Here is a 19,313-nt window from a genome sequence, read left to right as displayed (position 1 = left end):
TGAACCTGGCCTACCTAGTTCCCCTTTCAGACATTGTGGTCTCTAGGGCAGATGATGTAAGGTTCATCTGTTTTTGTGGCCTACGGTTATCGATGGTGTCATGTAGCCATCACAACAACCAACCGCCTTTACTTTTCCCCAACTAATGTCAGATACCCATTAGAGATGGGTGGACTCAGAGGCGCCCAAGGAGGATACCGAAGTTGAAAATCCCAGTCTTAGCCAGGATTCGAACCCGAGATCCCCGGTTCGGAAGCCAAGCGCTTTACCTCCCAGATACCGCGCCTCTCCTGGTCTCAATGAAGTCTTATAGTTTGTGGAATTGTTTTGAAAAAGCTCAATCTCTTTAAAAAACAAACAAAAAAAAAACCTTAAGCAAATGCAGTTTAGAAGATTACTATTCGTTTTAAGTTAGGTCTAAGTTATAATGCATACTAATTAGCTTTTTCTCTTTAAAAAGCTGCTTGCATAAGTAATTTAAAAAATTAGATTTTTCGCTATAAGAAAAAAAAAAAGTAGCCGTTGCATCAGAACTTTGAATGGTCTAAAATATTGTGATGTCGGATTTTCACTATCTTTTCTAGTTTACGAGATCTAAACGGGACGGACGGACAGACATTTCACACAAAACTAATAGCGTCTTTTCCCCTTTCGGGGGCCGCTAAAAAGGGGTGAATTAATTTATGGTGACTATTCTCTTCAAACAAGCCATCTTTTCTTTAGCTACATATGAGTCTCAATGGTAAATTTAACACTCATAAACACACACACACACAAAACAACAACAAAGCAGGTACTTGGATGGTAAATTGTTATTATTATAGATTATATATATATTATAATGTGTGATGTATAAATCTCTCCATGGCCATATCATCTTCCAATTTTCAAGGGCTTAAGTTTCATCTTTTCAATGACATAATCCTAAAGTCTGTGTTTACTGTTTACAACGTGAGTTTAGAAAAAAAAAAAGGAGGTGGGTGGGAAGAAGTAGCGTCAATGTTGAACACTATACAGAGATCTGTTATGTACAATGCCAAGAAACAACTTGTCCAACAATGCTCACTAGGTAGCCACAGACAAAGTATTATGTATGCATATTATATTTATATATATATAAATGGTCATTCAAGGATATGCTGAGTCATTTCATTTGGTTGCAGGAGCAACACAGCTTTACCATTAAAAGACTAAATCTAAGTTTATTCATATGCACACTTGTCAAAAAAAAAACAACAACTGTAAATCAGGAGAAAAACAAAACAAAACAAATTTCTAATTCAATTTTTAAAGAGACAAATCAACAAATAAAATGAAACAAAGATTGGAAGCCACAGTCTGTATGACTTCTAAGATAAACAAAATCTGGCTACTACTCAACATGCCTTACTTTAGAGTGAAGTGAACTAATTTATCTTTCCAACAACAAAAAAAAAAATCCTTTGATATTGATAATGAACACAAACTGTACAACTTAAAAAATAATATAACAAATAAATATGAAATGCTAGTTAAATTTATTTTTCAACATTCCTCCCCTCCCCCACCCCCAACCATCTCTTTTTGCATAGCCCATGTACAGTCAATGGAATTGAAGTAATGGAATCACATGACTCTACTATTTTACACAGTATACAAGGGAAATAAATGTTTGCTACTCTCTCTTTTATGTCCTCTTCAATTTTTGATTACGCTTTTAACAAAATCACCCTATTTTACATTCATAATCTAATGTTCACAAAAGATAGTACGCTTTGTTTTTTTACATTGGGAACAAAATGGTATGAACCAATGAGCTGAATTCCGATGAAATGACAAGGTCAACTTTTTCAGGGGTAAAACAACCTGTTGAAGAGGTTACATTCTTTCTACCCGGAAGACGATGGGCTGTTTTATCTATCTATCTATAAATATATAGGTTGTAGTTGTTTATTTGATCACCACATATTTTGCCAGGTTGTAACACAAGTATGTGCATTAGAAGTATGAACAAAAAAATATAATGTTTCTATTGAAATAAGTATACAGACAAAAACTAACATGTTTAAATAAAGCATAAAAAAAAAAATTACATCTGTAAAAGAAACAAATGTATATGACCAACGATGATATTCAAAATCATTCAGGCTCATGTATTCTTTTTGTAAACACAGCCAAACATTCCAACGCAATGAAGCAGATATAAATTTTTATATACTCAAGCACCACCAGTTCAAGCTGATCACGTATTATTACCATAGACTGCAGAAAGCAGTTGTCAAAAGTAGATTATCTTCCATATCTCATACATCAAACAGCACCATTCAAAATCTAATGACCCTGCTGAAACCAATTATAAAATCCAATATATAACTAGAAAAAAATAATGATTACAAATGATATGTTGTTATTATTTGCAATTTTATAAAGACACCTTAGTCAATTGTACAAATGAAGCAATAATAAAATTAAGTCTTTCCATTGACAGTACATGAAATATGTTCAAGTTTTAATTAACAAAAAAAAAAAAAAATTTAAATTTCCATATATATATAATATAACTTCATCCAAATCTTTATGTTGGAATTAATGTATGAAATTTCATTCTCTTGGTTCTAACAAGATGGTATTTTCTTTTAGACAGTAGACCATTGCAAACACAGCTGAAAAATAAATCCCCTCTCTGGAGGGCACACAGACCTAGCATAAAATGTTCACCACTCAAGCACACATGAACATCAGGGGGGCACAATTAAGTAGAGCTTCTAGTATCACACTAAGGAAGTGAATGTATTTGGTGCATGATTCATAGTATAAATAATTTGAATGGATTCATTACATACTCTTTAATCTTTTCACACAAATATTAACATCAAATCTGTAGCAACAAAAACAAAAAAAATTGTATGTGCCTAAAAAAAAACCTCATAAAGACTTAAGAAGCACCTTTAGCAAAATTTAGTAAATTATTTACACAGCCCTTAAGGTTCCCTTACAAATTAATAATGTCTTTTTTATAAATTTATGGTCAACATTTTCATTGCTTGTCATTTTGAAAATTGACTTAATACATTCTAAAATCAGTCTGGCTGGGCATCACTCCAATTGCAAAGCATGAAACACTAAGCAAGACAATTAACTAATCCAATTTATTAAGTGACAATATAAAAAAAATGGGCTCGGTTTAGTCAATATCATATCAATTATCTGAATCAAACACATGGCACCATGTTGAAATGATGTTAAATAAAAAAAAAGTATTGAACTATATTAATAAGATAATAATAAAGATTTCAAAAAATAAATACTGCAATAAAATCATGACATCAAAGCAAACAGCAACAGCAAAGAAGAAAGAGCTACAGAGCTACACCAATACATAATACATAAAATGATGGTAAGGCACGCTAAGAAATTGTAATATTCTTTGAAGATTAAAAAAATAAAATAAAATAAGAATATATTATTTTTTTTTTTAGCTTGAATATAACAGCATTAGTGATGCTGAAGAAATCACAAGAAATGTCCAATCACAAGCAGTCATATCTAATTAGATAACACAATGTTATAAATCACATCATGTGAATTATTTTTGCGTCGAGGAACATATTTATATTTTTATTAAGATTATTAAAAAAAAACCTAATCAGTCTTTGGCTGGATACAACACTGATACCCTTTTAAACAAAAATATTTCATGTTGAGAAAATGACTGAATTTATACTGAAATACAACAGCAACAAAGGAAATTTAAAAAAAAAATAGCAAAAAGAAAAAGAACATATCAGAAATTGGTATAAATCGCAAGCAATATAATTAATTTCACATGATGAAAAGATTGAGCACTCTAAATATGCCTGAAGACTTCAAAAGACTGAAAAAAATGTCAAACCTACTCGTGGAGTAAAGTACTCAGTAATGAGGTGGCTATGCACATAGAATTAATTACATTATGAGAATAGAATATTGTATGTATAATCACAATTAGGGGAAAAAAAGATGTGTAAGTAATTACATGACATAAACAAGGAAAAAAAATATGTAAAAAACAAAGTGTGAAAATATGATTTAAGTTAAAGAGTTACTAAAGAAAGCATTATGCACATAGTTATTTAAGTAAATTGTCCATCTGGCTCTCTTTGATAATCAAGTGTAGCTTATGCTATCTGTAAATAGTATAGAACATATAGAGGCTCTGCAAAGATTTCTCCAGCTATGGCAAGTCTGAAGACATCAAAGCAATTTTATAACACTGAGGATGTTATCAGTTTCTAATGTTGGATCTTGCACCACACGAGGTAATCAACAAAATGGCAAAAAAAGTGGTTCATCTTTCATCGCTAAGTGACCACTCACAGCAAATAGCTGAGGGGGGTGGGGCAGAGATTTATGTTTGAAACTGCACAGACAACCCTCATTATGGACATATTTTGTGGACTGAACACAAAAAAAAAAATGTGATTGAAATTCCACAACTTGATTTAAATCCTCTTCTACAGCTAAATTCTATCTTAGATGTCCCAACTGTAGAAGTGAAGGTCAAAATTTATCCCCCCCAAAAAAGGACAATATTTAGGAAGCAGTTAGTGGTCAAGAAGACAATTTGAATAAATCAATTACACAATTTTATTTTTAAAAGCTAAAACTAAAACATCTTGTTCATTTTGGCTGGCAAATTTCCATTATAAAATGAATTGAAAATAAATGAACTGATCTGCCTGATTTATATAATGCATTTCTATTTAATCATATCACTAAAGCAATGCCTGTAAAATTAATCAGATCTAAGCATGACAGAAACAAAAAAATGCAGATGCTTTATGACTGGATCTAATTTATCACAAATACAATGCTTTGGCGCCAAGTCAAGCCTTTGAGAAGAAAAAAAAAGACTTTGCAACACATACAATTATTACAAGGCAAAGAAGCCAACAAAAAAAAATGATATATATATATATTTATAACACATGAATGGGACTGAAGGTGGAAAAAAAAAATTTCTTTTTTTTTCTTTGCCATTCTTTTAAGAAACTTATCTCCAACTATAAGAAGCATGTTGTGGAGTAGTGGGAAAATCTATCAATAAATTGATAAAAAACAAAAGTATTCTTAATCTACTCTTCTAATGTGTGTTATTAAGAAAGATCATAAATATTTAACACTATATAACAGATGGAGCAAGGAAGCTCTCCCTACATAGCATCCATTAGCCAGAGTTATCATTCTAGCACTAGTAACATTACACAAACTGTAAACAACGTCAACTTAAAAGGAACTAATGCTTAAGAAAACCAACATAAGGAATGAAATCAGGTTTATAGAACATCAACTAATGACGCCTAATGAAATTAGGATTTGAAGGGAAAAAAAAATGATTTGTAAAAGTGAGCATATTAAAGTGTATACTTCTAAAAGCGTTTGATTCAGCCATTTGCTACCTCAAATGTCAACAAAATTGAAGGATTGGTTAACAAAAGAAATCAGCCACAAACATTGGGCTAAGATACTTCATCACTTAAGAGTGAATCTGAAGAGTTGCTTAGCTCTGAGGTCTATATTTAAAAAAGGGTAACTATCAATAGTTGAAGTCTATGTTATAACTCCGTGGAGCTCTTGGGCCGAGGTTTGCCACGTCGTTGAGCTAGCCTGGAAGCACCCACAGGTTCTAGAGTAGCCTGTTTGAAATTCTGTGAATTAAGAGCCTTAAATGTTGCAGCTACAGATCCCTGTAAATAAAAAAAAAAAAAAATCCCTTTAGTTTTTCTCACATAAATTAACTACAACACATATCTATAACTAGATACGGAAAAAAACTTTAGAAATTTTGGTTCATTTTATTCAGAGGTAATAATAATGTAAATATACATATTTAACAATCAGGGAAGGGAACAGACTTTGCAAAATTTTAGGAAATTTACTACAGATGTTAGTGAACTGGGATGTCATGGTGACCTTAAGATGTTGCTGAATTCTTTTTAAATTATGTAAAAATATATAAATTTAGTTTTTTTCTTTAACTCTTTGGCTCCGGAATTAATTCGGAATTATTTGCCACTTTTGGACGGAATTAATTTTTCCGCCATTTCAGAGTGCGCTACTTTGCTTCGATATAACTTGTATAACTTTTTTATTTATTATTGGAAAATAATAAACTTGATATAGAATTAAAGAGAAATGAATGCTCTTTCCATTTCTTATGTTTTCTAGTTTGCAAATTATGTTGTTTTTGTAATTTTGGGTTTTGAATATAAAAATTAAAAATGAAAAACTCACCAACTGACATTGAAAATATCCATCCAAGTGCATGTTTAAAGAAATTTATTGTTCAAATTGAATCCAAATAGCTTTTTTTTCTTATTTTTATCCATTTGTTTACAGAACACCACAGAAGAAACAGCAATAGATGCAAAAAATAATAAACTGGAACTAATAATCCAATGTCACTACTTTAACGAAAAAGCCCATAAAAAAAGCAACACGCTTGGAACAAAACACTTTTACCCTAAAACTAGTCCAACTGTACAGCATATATATATTTATAGTATTTTCTTCTAAAGTTCTTCATGTACTTAGTATATAAATATTCCTTCTAGTTGTGATATTCATGGAAGCAGTCAATATGAATGTGTGGGTTCGACTCCCATCCAGCGCAAACATAAACCGTTCTCCCTGACCCAAAGTGTTTACATACTCTGTCTTTCTTTATAGTTATAGGTCTCCATTCTATGAAAATGGATCTTATTCTAGCAGGGGTGTTCCATTTAATCCTATGGTCAGCAGAGCTATTTATTTTGCTAACAAGACTATCAACAATGTGATTGTCAATGAAAAAAAACATTCCATCTCAATAGATGCAGTGCTGACTAAGTCTAGGTTGACAACCCAATTTCTTGGTGCAATAAATCTGAAATTGTTCTGTTTCAGTGCCTAGATGATAGATCTAGAGATCTACATCTATCTGATTAGATTTAGATCTAGATAATGTAGAGACAGCTAAACTAGTTCTAGATCTACATTGAACATTAGCTGGGGGTGGAGTGCTTCATCAGCTGATAAACTTCATCATTACTAGACCTAGGCTTAGGCCTAGGTCTAGACCTATAAATTAATTTACTAGATCTAGATCTATATAATTAGATTTATCAATATCACCATCAGATGAAACAAAACCACTGTCATCTGAATTCTTATACTTCTTTATCAAAGAAATATTTAGATCTACAAAGTTTATATGGCCTTGGTTGAAGCTCCATGTTAAAAAAACACGCACACAGAAAAAATAAATGTCATCTCTTTACAAACTTCGTACAAAATAAAAACACGTTAAATGAAGGAAATTCCGGATGTTTAGCAAAGGGAAACTATTCTAGATAAACAATTAAGCAATAAAAAACAAGAATCGGAGAAATGGAAACGAAAAAAATAAATTTGAAATAGCCGATGCCCCCAGCGTTGGTCCGACTTTTTTCCCCTTTTTAAAATCAACGCCCTGTGCGTTGGTGCGGAGCCAAAGAGTTAAATAATGTTACAAACAAATTACACTAGATGAGCTTTACTGCACAAATACAGACAAAATGCCTGCAAGAAACTATTATTTGTACATTTAGATGAGAGAACTTTTAAGATTTTTCTTTTAGCAATAGCTTTATATCTGGTTCAATAATAGGTTTTAATTTGATGCTTTAACTGGTATTGTAACAACAAATCTCACAAAAAAATATAAAGAATTAGTGTGTAAAAGTGTTTTAAATTCAAAACATGCTTCTTGAGTTTTTCAAATGCTTCAAAAGTATGAGCTACACTTAGTTTGTTTCACTGATAACTAAGCTGTATATTAATGAATAGGAACCTGACTCTAAAAAAGCAACTGCGAGAAAGCAATTGAATCTCTGCAGACTTCACAAAAGCAATTATATAACTAATGCTTTAGAGGAAGAGAATGCTCAGCAACAAAACTGCATATTAATTTAAGGCTTCTTTTTGTGTGACAACCATGTGTGCACCAAAGATATGTGGAGCTTACTGCCAAACACTTTCTTTAAGAGATATATTAGTGGAATGTGAAGAGTCTCATTGAAATTTCCAGAAAGATTTTTGAAGCCAAAAATACATAGATCAATCAAAAGCTTACCTAAAGGTAGTGTTAAGACTAAGACAATATATAAAGCAAAGACTTTTGGAATTTAAAATTGAACATATTGCCAAATGATAAAAAATTTATATACTTTTTTGGCCAACATGTTACCTATCGACAGATTGTGAGATAGAGTTGGTGAAACATTTTTTAAGCAGCCCTACCTTAAGTGACCAGTCAATTCAAAGAAAATGCTTACTTTAACTAACTGTGCATCCTGAAGAGTTAGCCTGAGGTGGGGCAATGAGTCTCTCTGAGATATCCACGGGTGATTGAGCACTTGTGAAGCTGTTAATCGACTGTGTGGATCAATGTGTAGCATCCTCTTAACAAGTTCCTAAACATAACAATGGATATCACAAATCATATTCCTCTAAATTTCTCAGGGTTTCACATTAACAAGTTCCTAAACATAACAATGGATATCACAAATTGTATTCATCTATATTTCTCAAGGTTTCACATTTACAATTTTATTTATTTAATGAAATATTTACTTTTATTTTATTAATTTATTTAATAAAAAGGATACAGCAAAATTAATGTTCATTTAATTAACTTTCAAAATTCAGGTGAAGTCAAAACTTTTTAAAAAAGTATTTAAAGTACCAGGTAGTAAAATATGGTTTAACCAATTAGCTCCTTCTGCAGTTGGAAATGTTTTCTCGTTTTTGTCCTAAGCTGTGTAGAACATTTCTAAAATCCCTTTTCAATATACTTGCTTGAAAATTTTAAAGTAGAAGATTTCTTATAGTCTCGTTGCAAGCATGATAACTAATCATTGTGGATATTACCTATTCTATTTTTAGTAAAATTGGCAAGATTTTTATTGCTAAAATAATTATTCAAACTAATAGGCCCATAGCCCCAGTGTATAAGCCCCACCTGGAAAAATGAGTATTTTTGAAGCTTTTATATATTCTAAAAGTACTAAAAGTATATATATCTTTTTTGAAACTAGACATATCCTTCTATTTTTTAATTAGATCTTAATTTATTTATTCTAAGATCTTAAATTTGATTATTTTTTTCAAAATTTTTTTTTTTTTTAGGATATTTTAAATTTAGGGTTATTCCTCTTTGCTTAGGGCCTGGAAAGGGTTGTTCCTAACCGGAAATAGGAGCTATTGGGTTAATATGGTATGGTTATAGCTATTCAAACTTCTGTCAGTTAAACCTTAAGTAAATTAATAATTTCTACCTTGGCTTGAGGTGACACAGAGTCCCAGTTTCCACCAACAAGAGAAAATTTACCCTCTCCAATCCTTGCTAAGATGTCATTTGGCGTGTCATTTGGACCATTTGCAAAAGGAGTATGACTGATGAAAAAAAAAAAATTCACTTTCATATTTTGTAGAGAATCTAATTTTACTGTAACCTAATTTTAAGTATCATGACAAGATACATACCCAGCAAGCATTGTATACAACAGAACACCAAGACTCCAGACATCGCAGGATGCATCATATCCTTGGCGCTTCAACACCTTAGTAACACAAAAAATTAATTTCAAGATGTCAATACTACTTTATGACCAAAACAAAAATCACTTTTAACCTGTACTACTAATGCTAATTACCTATTAGATAGGAATGGACTCAAGTTTTCTAAAACTTCACTATCCATTAAAATGGAAAGCAGGAAGTAACCGAAAAAATTTTGGCCACAAATTCTAAGCTGTGTTAATAATGTAAAGATACATTACTTATGATGGCTGTTGGCTGAAATGTTGGGTTTATCAGAACTATTAATTTTTTTCTCAACTAAACAGGAAACAAGCTTAAACCCCCATGTCAAAGTCCTAGGAAGCTAAGTAAGCCTTTTACATATTCAAGTTGTTGAATAACCAAGTTTAGACAAACTATTGTGGTTAAACAGCATACATTGATACATCAAGTAGGCTGACATATTTCAATATGCCTTCAAGATGACATTTTTTTTCAGACTCTCAGATATCTACCATCAGTGTCAAAGGTTATGTAATTAACTAATTAGAATTGTGTAAATACTACAATCATGCATAGAAATCTCAGAATGTAGTATGTACTTTTTAATGTTAATGTAAAGAAAAAGAATGAAGAATGAACATACTTCAGGGGCTACAAAATTAGCAGTATAGCATGGGGTCATCAACAAGCCATTCTCTGCTCGCAACTGTTTCGCAAAGCCAAAATCACATATACGTAAACTATCAGGAGACCCACTGTCATCAGCATACAAGATATTCGATGGCTTGAGATCTCTGTGAACTACCTGGAACACACATAAAAACATAGGTCAAGATGTGTTTTTTTATCCCCCGCCCACCCCGAAAGAACAGAAATTATGTTACTTTTTTTGCAAATTCTCTTTATTTCAGCCAAAGTTATTCTATGCTATTAAAACTTACAATTAGCTGAAAGAACTTGTTTGTTTTAATCATGAACAAAATACAACTACCGTCATCTTGTGCATAGTGAACAAAATCCACTGAACCAAGAAAATCAAGCTGCACTTAATTATTTACATTATTTTCATTCATTAAGCAGTGTTATGAACATAATGATAACAAGAGTCAAAAACCATGTCTGCTTAGTATGGCTTTAATACACTGAATGACTACACAGCACACATTCTTACGGACGAGTTACAAGCACATGTAAACATAAGAACGACAACCGATACAGAATATAATTTTCATAACATTTTGACATTTATCAACTTCAAACCACCCCTTAGAATGTTTGAAGCTATTATTTGGTCACAAATGGCACTTTTCTCCTTTGCTGTCCCATACCTGCACATTTCATGTTTTAAAAGTACATAATATTTATCATTAAATAATCTAATTATTTTCTTTTTACTGTAATGAACACTGCTGACAATCAACTGAATATGAAAGTGATGACCTGCCAAATGACAGTAACCATAAAAAAGGTTTGCACATATCACATTGCACCAAAACTTCCCTCCAAGCCGGAATAACTATACATGATTAAGTTGAAAACCTATGTGTGGCGCTTGCTCTAATCCCTATGCATTTAAGTTTTAGTTTGAAAAATAAAAAAAATAATGCTATCTCAGTTGTTCTCTTAAAACAAAACAGCATAGAAAGTTACACAGCAAGAAGTATCAAATGGGCTGGTAACACAATTGTATAGTTGTCCAGCTTAAAGGTAAATTTAACGTATCAAAGACGTTTTAAACATATAATATGCTCTATTTTTACGTGAACATGAATATCCAATGACTGGCTAATTAAACGTACCCCATTTGAGTGTAAATAATCCACTGTCTTGGCGACGATTTGAAGCACAGCACTAGCCTCTCTCTCAGAGAAAAACTTCTGTCTCAAAATTTTATCTAACAGTTCCCCTCCTCTCATTAGTTCTGTGACTAAATATACTTTGTTTCCATTGTCATAAACCTGTTCAGATAGACAAGAGGTAGAGCCTGAAACCTTACAGTTTTGTTCACACACGCAAAACAGTCATAGCACTTATCAGGAGATCAAGATAAAAACAAGAACCACACTATAACATTGTCCCTACTCTTATTTACAAGTCCCTCTGATCCCAAATTTAGACTTTAACTAATGTCCAACTAATTTCCATAGACTCCATGTAATGCTAAACTTGCTTTTACAAAATTAATTATTTAATATAAAATTCTAGAAATATCTGCTAAACAATCAAGTGCTGCTAAAATGTGCAGGTTAACAAAACAAAAACAATGCCTAGAATAAAACAAAAACTTACATCTCTAAGAGTTATCACATTAGGATGTCGACCAAATCGCAACAAAATTTCAACTTCTTCAGATGGATCCCTTTTGTCTTTGTCCATTATCTGTTAGTTATACAATATAAGAATTAATGCTGCATTAGCTTTCAAAATAGTATATTTTAAGCTAGAGATTTACATTTTGTAAAAATCCAGTAAACTATGAACTATACACTGAAATAATGCTTTAAATTATATACCTTTACAGCAAAACTATTTCCTGAGGCTTTGTGAATACAGCGCTTGCAGACTGAATAAGACCCAATGCCAATATCCTGATTAAAAGACAATGTGTCATAAGTACAATAGATACATCTCATCTATATATTAGCTTCAATAATAATGAAAACTTTTCACCCTTACCTCTTTTAATTCATAATCATCACTAAATAGACTTGTCTTTACACCAGGAAGCTGGATTAACAAAGAAAATGAAGTTTCTTTTTAATAATATATTATGATAAGGGAAAAAAAAAAAAAAAAGTGCATCTCATTGCCACAGCATTGATTCTTGTATTTGAAATATGGGATTTTTTAATTACGTAGAGATGAATTCAAGGGTAACAGTTTAAGAGACACTGAGAATTTGAGGATAACATTTTAGGAGACACATTTAAGTATATTTTGCTAACATTTAAGTTTTGGTAGCTTGGGAGGAAACAAAAGTAAAAAGTTGCCCATGTTAAAAAAAAAAACAAAAAACAAAAAAAAAACACTTTAAAATGAAATAATAAACCAAAATACAAGTAAAAATACTTCAATGAGGTAAAGCTAGTAGATGTTTACCTTGGCCAGATTGTTGTTGTTGACAAGAACATGATCTGGGGGTGGAGTAGGATTTTCAGATTCTAAAAGAGCTGGTGCTATGAAACTAAATCCTCTGAAAAGTTCATGTGCAGTGGCACTGGGGGGAATGCCAGGTGAATCTGAAATACACATTAAAAGTATTTTATCTAGGAGATATTTCCATGGTCTGAAAGGGGAACTTTACTTTTATTTACAATTCCAATCGTGCTTATAGAGAAAAACAAAAAAAGTTATGGCATTATTAGATATGAGAGGTCATCGTTATAGAAAAAAAAACAAAAAAAACTACAATCAAGATCAATACATTTAACCCTCTGTTGCCTGCCATTTCGGTTCTGTGGCTTCCCAGGCCAATATGATTGGCTGATTTTGGTTAGTCTATTGTCTATTCCAATCTATGTTTTTTTAACTCAGAAGCTATCTAACATACTTTTTTATGTCAGGACCAAAAATATCACTTTTTTTTCTTTTGTGTTTACATGAGAGATTTTTAGCAATGTCTTATGCTAATGATGGTCTATTAAAGATCATACATTCAATTAAAAGAAAACTTTTCAACTTTCAATACAAATTTATTCTTAGGTAAAAGACAAAAGAATGTAACCATATATGTTAAGACAACTTTATTAATGGTGTAATAAGATATTCTCATAGACTTTCAATGGTATTGTAGTAACCTAGTTTAGTTAGAGAGTATGTTAGGTTTGTAGATAAATATATTGTGTAGTTTTTTTTAGAGGTAAAAGTAGCGATGTAGTCAGACAGACAATAACTTAAAAGAATAGGCCAGCAAGAAAGAACAATAGCTTAGAAGAAGGTTGATTAGTATTAGAGATAGATAAGTAACGACATACAGGTAGACAACATCCCAAGTGTTAATAAATGCATCATTTACGGTAGTGGAAAGTCTTGAGTATGTTCATCTTGTTAATTGTAATGTTCTTGGGCTAATATAGAAAAGTTGATGAAATAGTAGTGGATTTGCATAATACCCAAGATACTAGCCAGAGCAGTATACAATAAACAATGGACAAAAAAAATTTTTTTGATCTTAAAATACTAAACTAAACATATGATTTTGGCTTTCACATACAATTAAATTACAATTTACAATGAACTAAATTACAATTTTAGGTCTACCTAGATTCTAAATTATTTTTATGTCTACAATAAATAGGGAAATTTATGCTGGCACTGCAGAGAACTACTGAGCGTGTCAGAGTTTAGAGTCAGACTGTAAAATAGTCAACTGTAATTATTTTGAATAAGTTTTTATTCTAGGATACACAATTTAGATTCCTGCAGGGCAGACTAGATGAAAAAAAAAGTTACTGAAGCATATGCCAATTACAGCCTTCTAGAAAAAATTGTATTACCTTGTAGATACAACCTTCTAGAAAAAAGTGTATTACCTTCCATTGCTTACCTTTGGGTGTTTTAGATGTGAATTCTTTATCAAAGTAAAACACATCATCTGTTTGGACTACAGCAGGTTTGAATGGGGGTTGAAGTTCTCGCTTGAAAAGTTTCACCCAGTTTATTGTGCTGAAAAATGGGTGCTTCTTGATTTCCTCCATACCGTTAGGAGCTGAACCTTAGCAGAAAAAGACCACAAAATGAAATTCCATTATTTGAAACATTAACATATATTTTTTTTTCAAAGTGAAACAAAAGAAATGAAATTATCTTCTAAAGACAAAATGCACCTAATAAATAAATGACTTTATTAAAGAGTAAAACAATTATATTTCTAAGTATTTATTTTCAATTAAAGAGAGAATGTCTAACTCCACTTTGTCAATTATATTAAAAATAAACAACATTTATAAATTTGACCTCCTAGAGTTCTGCTTATTTTTACCTAATCTGTTAGCTGGGTTTCTTTTGAACAATGCCCTTAACAAACTTTGAGCTTCGGCACTCAAAAATGGTGGCATGCCAAGCTTTGCTCTGTAGAAGAAAGAGCACAAAACATTTCAACTGACACTCTCAATTAAAAGAATAAGTATTCAAAAATAAATTGTACAACTTCTAATACAAATGTAAAAGGCTACTTGTAATTACTTCAAAATCTGAGTCATTGTCTCCTTCCTATTAGCACCTTGAAAAGGAAGTGCTCCAGTCAACATTTCAAACTGAAAAACAATTAAAAAATTTAAGCCATTAAATTAAAAAAAAAAAGTAAACAAGCAACATACAAAACCAGAAGAAAACTTTACGATCACAATTAAACAGATCAGAAAAACAAGATCTACTATAAAAATAAGAAGAGGTACATAAAGGGTCATCAATAAATGTTCCCCTTTCAGAGATCGTGATCTATAGGGCAGATGAAGTATATGTCATTGTTTCTGTGGCCCAGGGTTAACGAGGGTGTCATGTGGCTAGCACAACGACCAGCTGCCTTTACTTTTCCACAACTAATGTCAGCCAATAGAGCTGGGTGGACTCTGATAGGCTCAAAGACCCGAAATTAAAAATCCCAGTCTTCACCAGGATTCGACTGCGGACCTTGGTTCGAAAGCCACTAAAAAAATAAAGGAACTGAGTTATTTGATCTTAACATATTTTGGCCACATAGTTAACTTACTGCACTCAAATTGGAACTCACCCACACTCAAATCCTCCACTCCCAGAGGAAAAAAAAAAAGCAACTTATCTTTTAAAATTATTTGGTTACTACCTAAAGAAATTCAAAACAAAAAAAATGCATGAAATGAGAACAAGAACAGCAAAGGAATAATATTTACCATTAAAACACCATAAGACCACCAGTCAGCAGGAGTTCCATGCCCTTTTCTATTTACCACTTCAGGAGCCATATATTCCACTGTACCACAGAAAGAGTAAGTTTTATTTTCTTCAAAAATTGATTCTTTACTTAGACCAAAGTCAGTTAACTTTATATGCCCTTCAGTGTCAAGAAGAATGCTGCAGATAGATTTAAAAATGAAAGATTGATAGCAAAGTGTTGTTTTTTCACCAAAGAGTCATTTCTGAGTATCAGAGTTGATCAATATACTTGATCAAATTCGAAGTTAAAAAGATAAAAGCTTGAAAGCATTGGTCAACTACATAAGAGAAGACCTAAACACATCATACTGCAAGACTTTGGTACTTACTTTTCAGGCTTAAGGTCCCTATATATAATGCCCAAACTATGAAGATGGTCTAGAGCTAATGCCAATTCTGCTAAATAAAATTTGACATCCTCCTCTGTGAACATAACCTGTGACAAAACAATTGAGTCGTTTTTACATAGCACAATAGTTATACAACATGTTTCTTTACAAAAAGTATCAGTAAACAAAAATTAATATCCGTAAAAAAACTTTAAGTCATAGAATGAGACTAGAAATGCCTTACTAGCTTTTGATACATACAAATTAAAAAAACAACAAAACTCACTTCTTTAGATAATCTTGTAAATAAATCACCTCCTCTAAGAAATTCTAAAATTAAATATAGTTTGCCTTCTGTTTGAAATGCTGAAACAAAAAAACAACAATTATTTAATAGTTTCAGTCTCACACTAAAGATAATATTTCACATAAAAGCATATTGGCAACTTTATTAAATGTAATTATTCAAATTCACCCAACAAAATGTGAGATATTTAACAAAACCTAAAGCTTGCCAATACATTAAAAAGTTCACTAAAAACACAATTCAACAAACTAGGCTTAAAGGGACACTAAATTTTCAAGTCTGACTTGTTACATACCATAATGAAGTCGAACTATAAATGGATGATTGACATCAGCCAGAATATCTCTCTCCATCTTTGTTCGTTGACGATCTCGAACTAATAAAGAAAAAGTATGTTTAATTTACTTCTTTCAAAAAGCATGATACAGTACATGAATAACGAAAATGGAGAAAAACATTTTTTAAAAATTACTTTCATGTACACCCCAATGCAATGTATATTTAACATTTTTAGCTCAAGTGCAGAACTCTAAGACTGAATATAGTGGAGAAAAAAAAAAAAAAATTTGCTTGTTGTAAAACAAGAAGTACCTTTGAGTGTAGCTTTCTTCAATACCTTCATTGCATAAAGTGTACCAGCATCTGGTAAAGTAATCTTTCTTACAAGAAAAACCTGGAGAGATGAATATTTATAAAATAAGCTTAAAAAAAAAAAAGAGCCAAAACTACAATAAATTAAATTATTATTTTCATTCATTCAACTATGTTAGCTATACTATGACTTTCCACTACAGGGTACTTATACATTACAAAACAAAACAATTCAAATTGAATCATACCTTTCCAAAAGAACCCTGCCCTAAAACTTTGAGAAGTTCAAAGTGACTAGGATCAGCCTTTTCTCCACTTTTTGAAACATTTGTGATTTCCACCTCATTTTCAGACTCCTAGTTGTCACAGACATACATTTTTATTATACATTTCTATAATGTCTATTTCATTAATGAGATTAATGGTAAATTACTCAATTTTTTTTTAAACATACTAAAACTAGATTATCTATTTACCTGGTCATCAACTAGCATATCCTCTGTGCTTCCAGCCTAAGATATAAACCAAATAGATAAGCCAACATTTATATCAAAATAACTTAGTTAAAATATTACAAGGTATAAAAAGCTTGTTAGAATAATATTAGGCCCTATAGAGATAATATATATATTATAATAGCAAAAAAAATATTGTTTTTTTTTCCTTTTTTGGAATTGCTACTACATAGAGAGAACATAACTATTCTTATATTTAATTTACAAGTAACAAGGTGGGGGCTTATACACTGGGAGTCCCTGCCTGTCTGTTAAAATTTATTTTTTTAAGACTCTCTAGTCTAGACTCTAAATTGATTGATGACAAGATCTAGAATCTAGATAAAACAGAACTACTGGAATCTAGACTATTATCTATTTTATGTGAGAGTACATAACTATAGTATAGACACTATAGTGTGACTATAGTCTACTCCACAGTCATCTATGGTTCTATAAATATATTCTATAGTCATACATAGTGACAGTCTTAGACAGTCTTAGTGAATGATTATGATGGTTACAGTTACACTATCTAAGTTAAACATACAGTCAGTAGACTAGTCAGTCTGTGAACTCTGTGAGTCTAGATTCTAGATAATCATAATAGATCTAGATCAGATCTAGCTAGATTCTAGATTCATTATAATTATAATCATTATGATTATTATATTATTATAATTATAAAGATCTATATTTGGATAATTTAGATTAGACTTAGACCTAGATCATGAGTAGATGTAGGTTCTAAAATTTATTCTAGAATAAAACTAAGAATAAAGTCTCAGACCTAGGTCTATTCTAGATTCTAAATACTTAAAAATAAAATACATTTATTTTACTGTTGTTAAAGTTAAAACGACGGAAGTGACTTCTCTACACTTTCCCGGAGTTACCGAGTGTTGTAGTGTAATATAATTATAAGAATTACTTTAATCCACAAAATTGATCGTACCTCAGTCTCATGTGCAAGTTCCATGCGACGCCATGGATCGGCATTTAGTGCCAAAGGCATTGCTGCAGGTGAATACAGAGGAATTTTGACACTGTTTACTGTCACCGACACAACGATAGAAGTAAAGATCAACCAATATGGCTGCGTAGACAACAGTACTGATGGCCAGGACAGCTATGCCATCACTGTTACAATTATTAAATTGCCGCTTACTGTGCAAAACAAAAATAAAATCGATGAGACATCCAATATAGATGTATACAGTGTATAAAGTAATAAAGTATAAGTCTTAAAGATATTTTATCTTATCTTACTGGAATGATAAGAAGCACGCCAGGCTAGAAGATTAAAAGGCAAATTAGTTATAGGGTATAATAACCATAATCTTCAAATACAAAATCTAATAAAATACTCAGAAAGACACAAAGATAAAGGCACATTCCTCGTTCCATATGCTAGGGCAAATGTGTACAAATTCTCTCTCTTCCCTAGTGCTATTAGAACATGGAATGGGTTGCCTGAAAGCTAATGATTTGGCAGAATTTAAGTCATTGGTTAACATGCATGACTAAATGCATGACGCGTAGGACGTAACCCATCTTCGTTTTTGAAGTAACGTCTGTATTTTTATTAGATAAGATAAAAATATGTTAACACAAAACAATTACGAAAACACAAAAACATGAAATATTCAGAAGGACATAAACAATTATATATGAAGTAAAGTTGCCCTTTATATATATATATATATATATATATATATATATATATATATATATATATATATATATATATAGGCCTACATATATATTTATGAGAGAGAGAGAGAGAGAGACATATGACCTATATACAGAGTTTAATTCATTGCTTAACGTGCCTGACGATTGAAAAAATGAAAAGCGTAGGACGTATAAAAAAGTCACGTATTTATCTCTTTTTTTTTTTTTGAAGTAACGTCTGTAATATATAAGATACGAAACACTCGATGAGAAATGCTTTTATCAACGTGCTATTTTAGCATGAAATTAATTTTTATTACAGTTTATAATGCTAACAAACAAAGAGATGAACACATGTGCAATGAGAAGGGCATGTTTTTTTTTATATAGAAAGAAATCCGTTTATTAAAAGACATATTTTATTGACAATCGGACATAGTCACA

General features: G+C 31.4%; 1 protein-coding gene across 1 annotated transcript; it reads right to left on the bottom strand.

Moving 5' to 3' along the window:
- Nucleotides 1-797: 797 nt before the first annotated feature.
- On the bottom strand, nt 798-18,316 carry LOC106078255 (ribosomal protein S6 kinase 2 alpha-like). The gene is made up of 21 exons (XM_013239091.2): nt 18,151-18,316; nt 17,178-17,213; nt 16,950-17,057; nt 16,702-16,783; nt 16,406-16,486; nt 16,090-16,169; nt 15,804-15,910; nt 15,432-15,612; nt 14,746-14,816; nt 14,543-14,631; nt 14,108-14,275; nt 12,661-12,800; nt 12,238-12,288; nt 12,075-12,149; nt 11,851-11,940; nt 11,361-11,519; nt 10,205-10,366; nt 9,523-9,599; nt 9,315-9,432; nt 8,313-8,450; nt 798-5,705 (listed from the first exon to the last, which is right to left on the bottom strand). Exons 1-21 carry the CDS (start codon nt 18,208-18,210, stop codon nt 5,574-5,576), a joined length of 2,205 nt encoding a protein of 734 aa, XP_013094545.1. The 5' UTR covers nt 18,211-18,316; the 3' UTR covers nt 798-5,573.
- Between the last annotated feature and the right edge of the window lie 997 nt (nt 18,317-19,313).

Source organism: Biomphalaria glabrata, chromosome 6 (genome assembly GCF_947242115.1).
Source record: "Biomphalaria glabrata chromosome 6, xgBioGlab47.1, whole genome shotgun sequence".
Taxonomy (NCBI): Eukaryota; Metazoa; Mollusca; class Gastropoda; family Planorbidae; genus Biomphalaria; species Biomphalaria glabrata.
The sequence above is the reverse complement of the archived record's forward strand: the minus strand, read 5'-3'. Positions and strand labels throughout refer to the sequence as shown.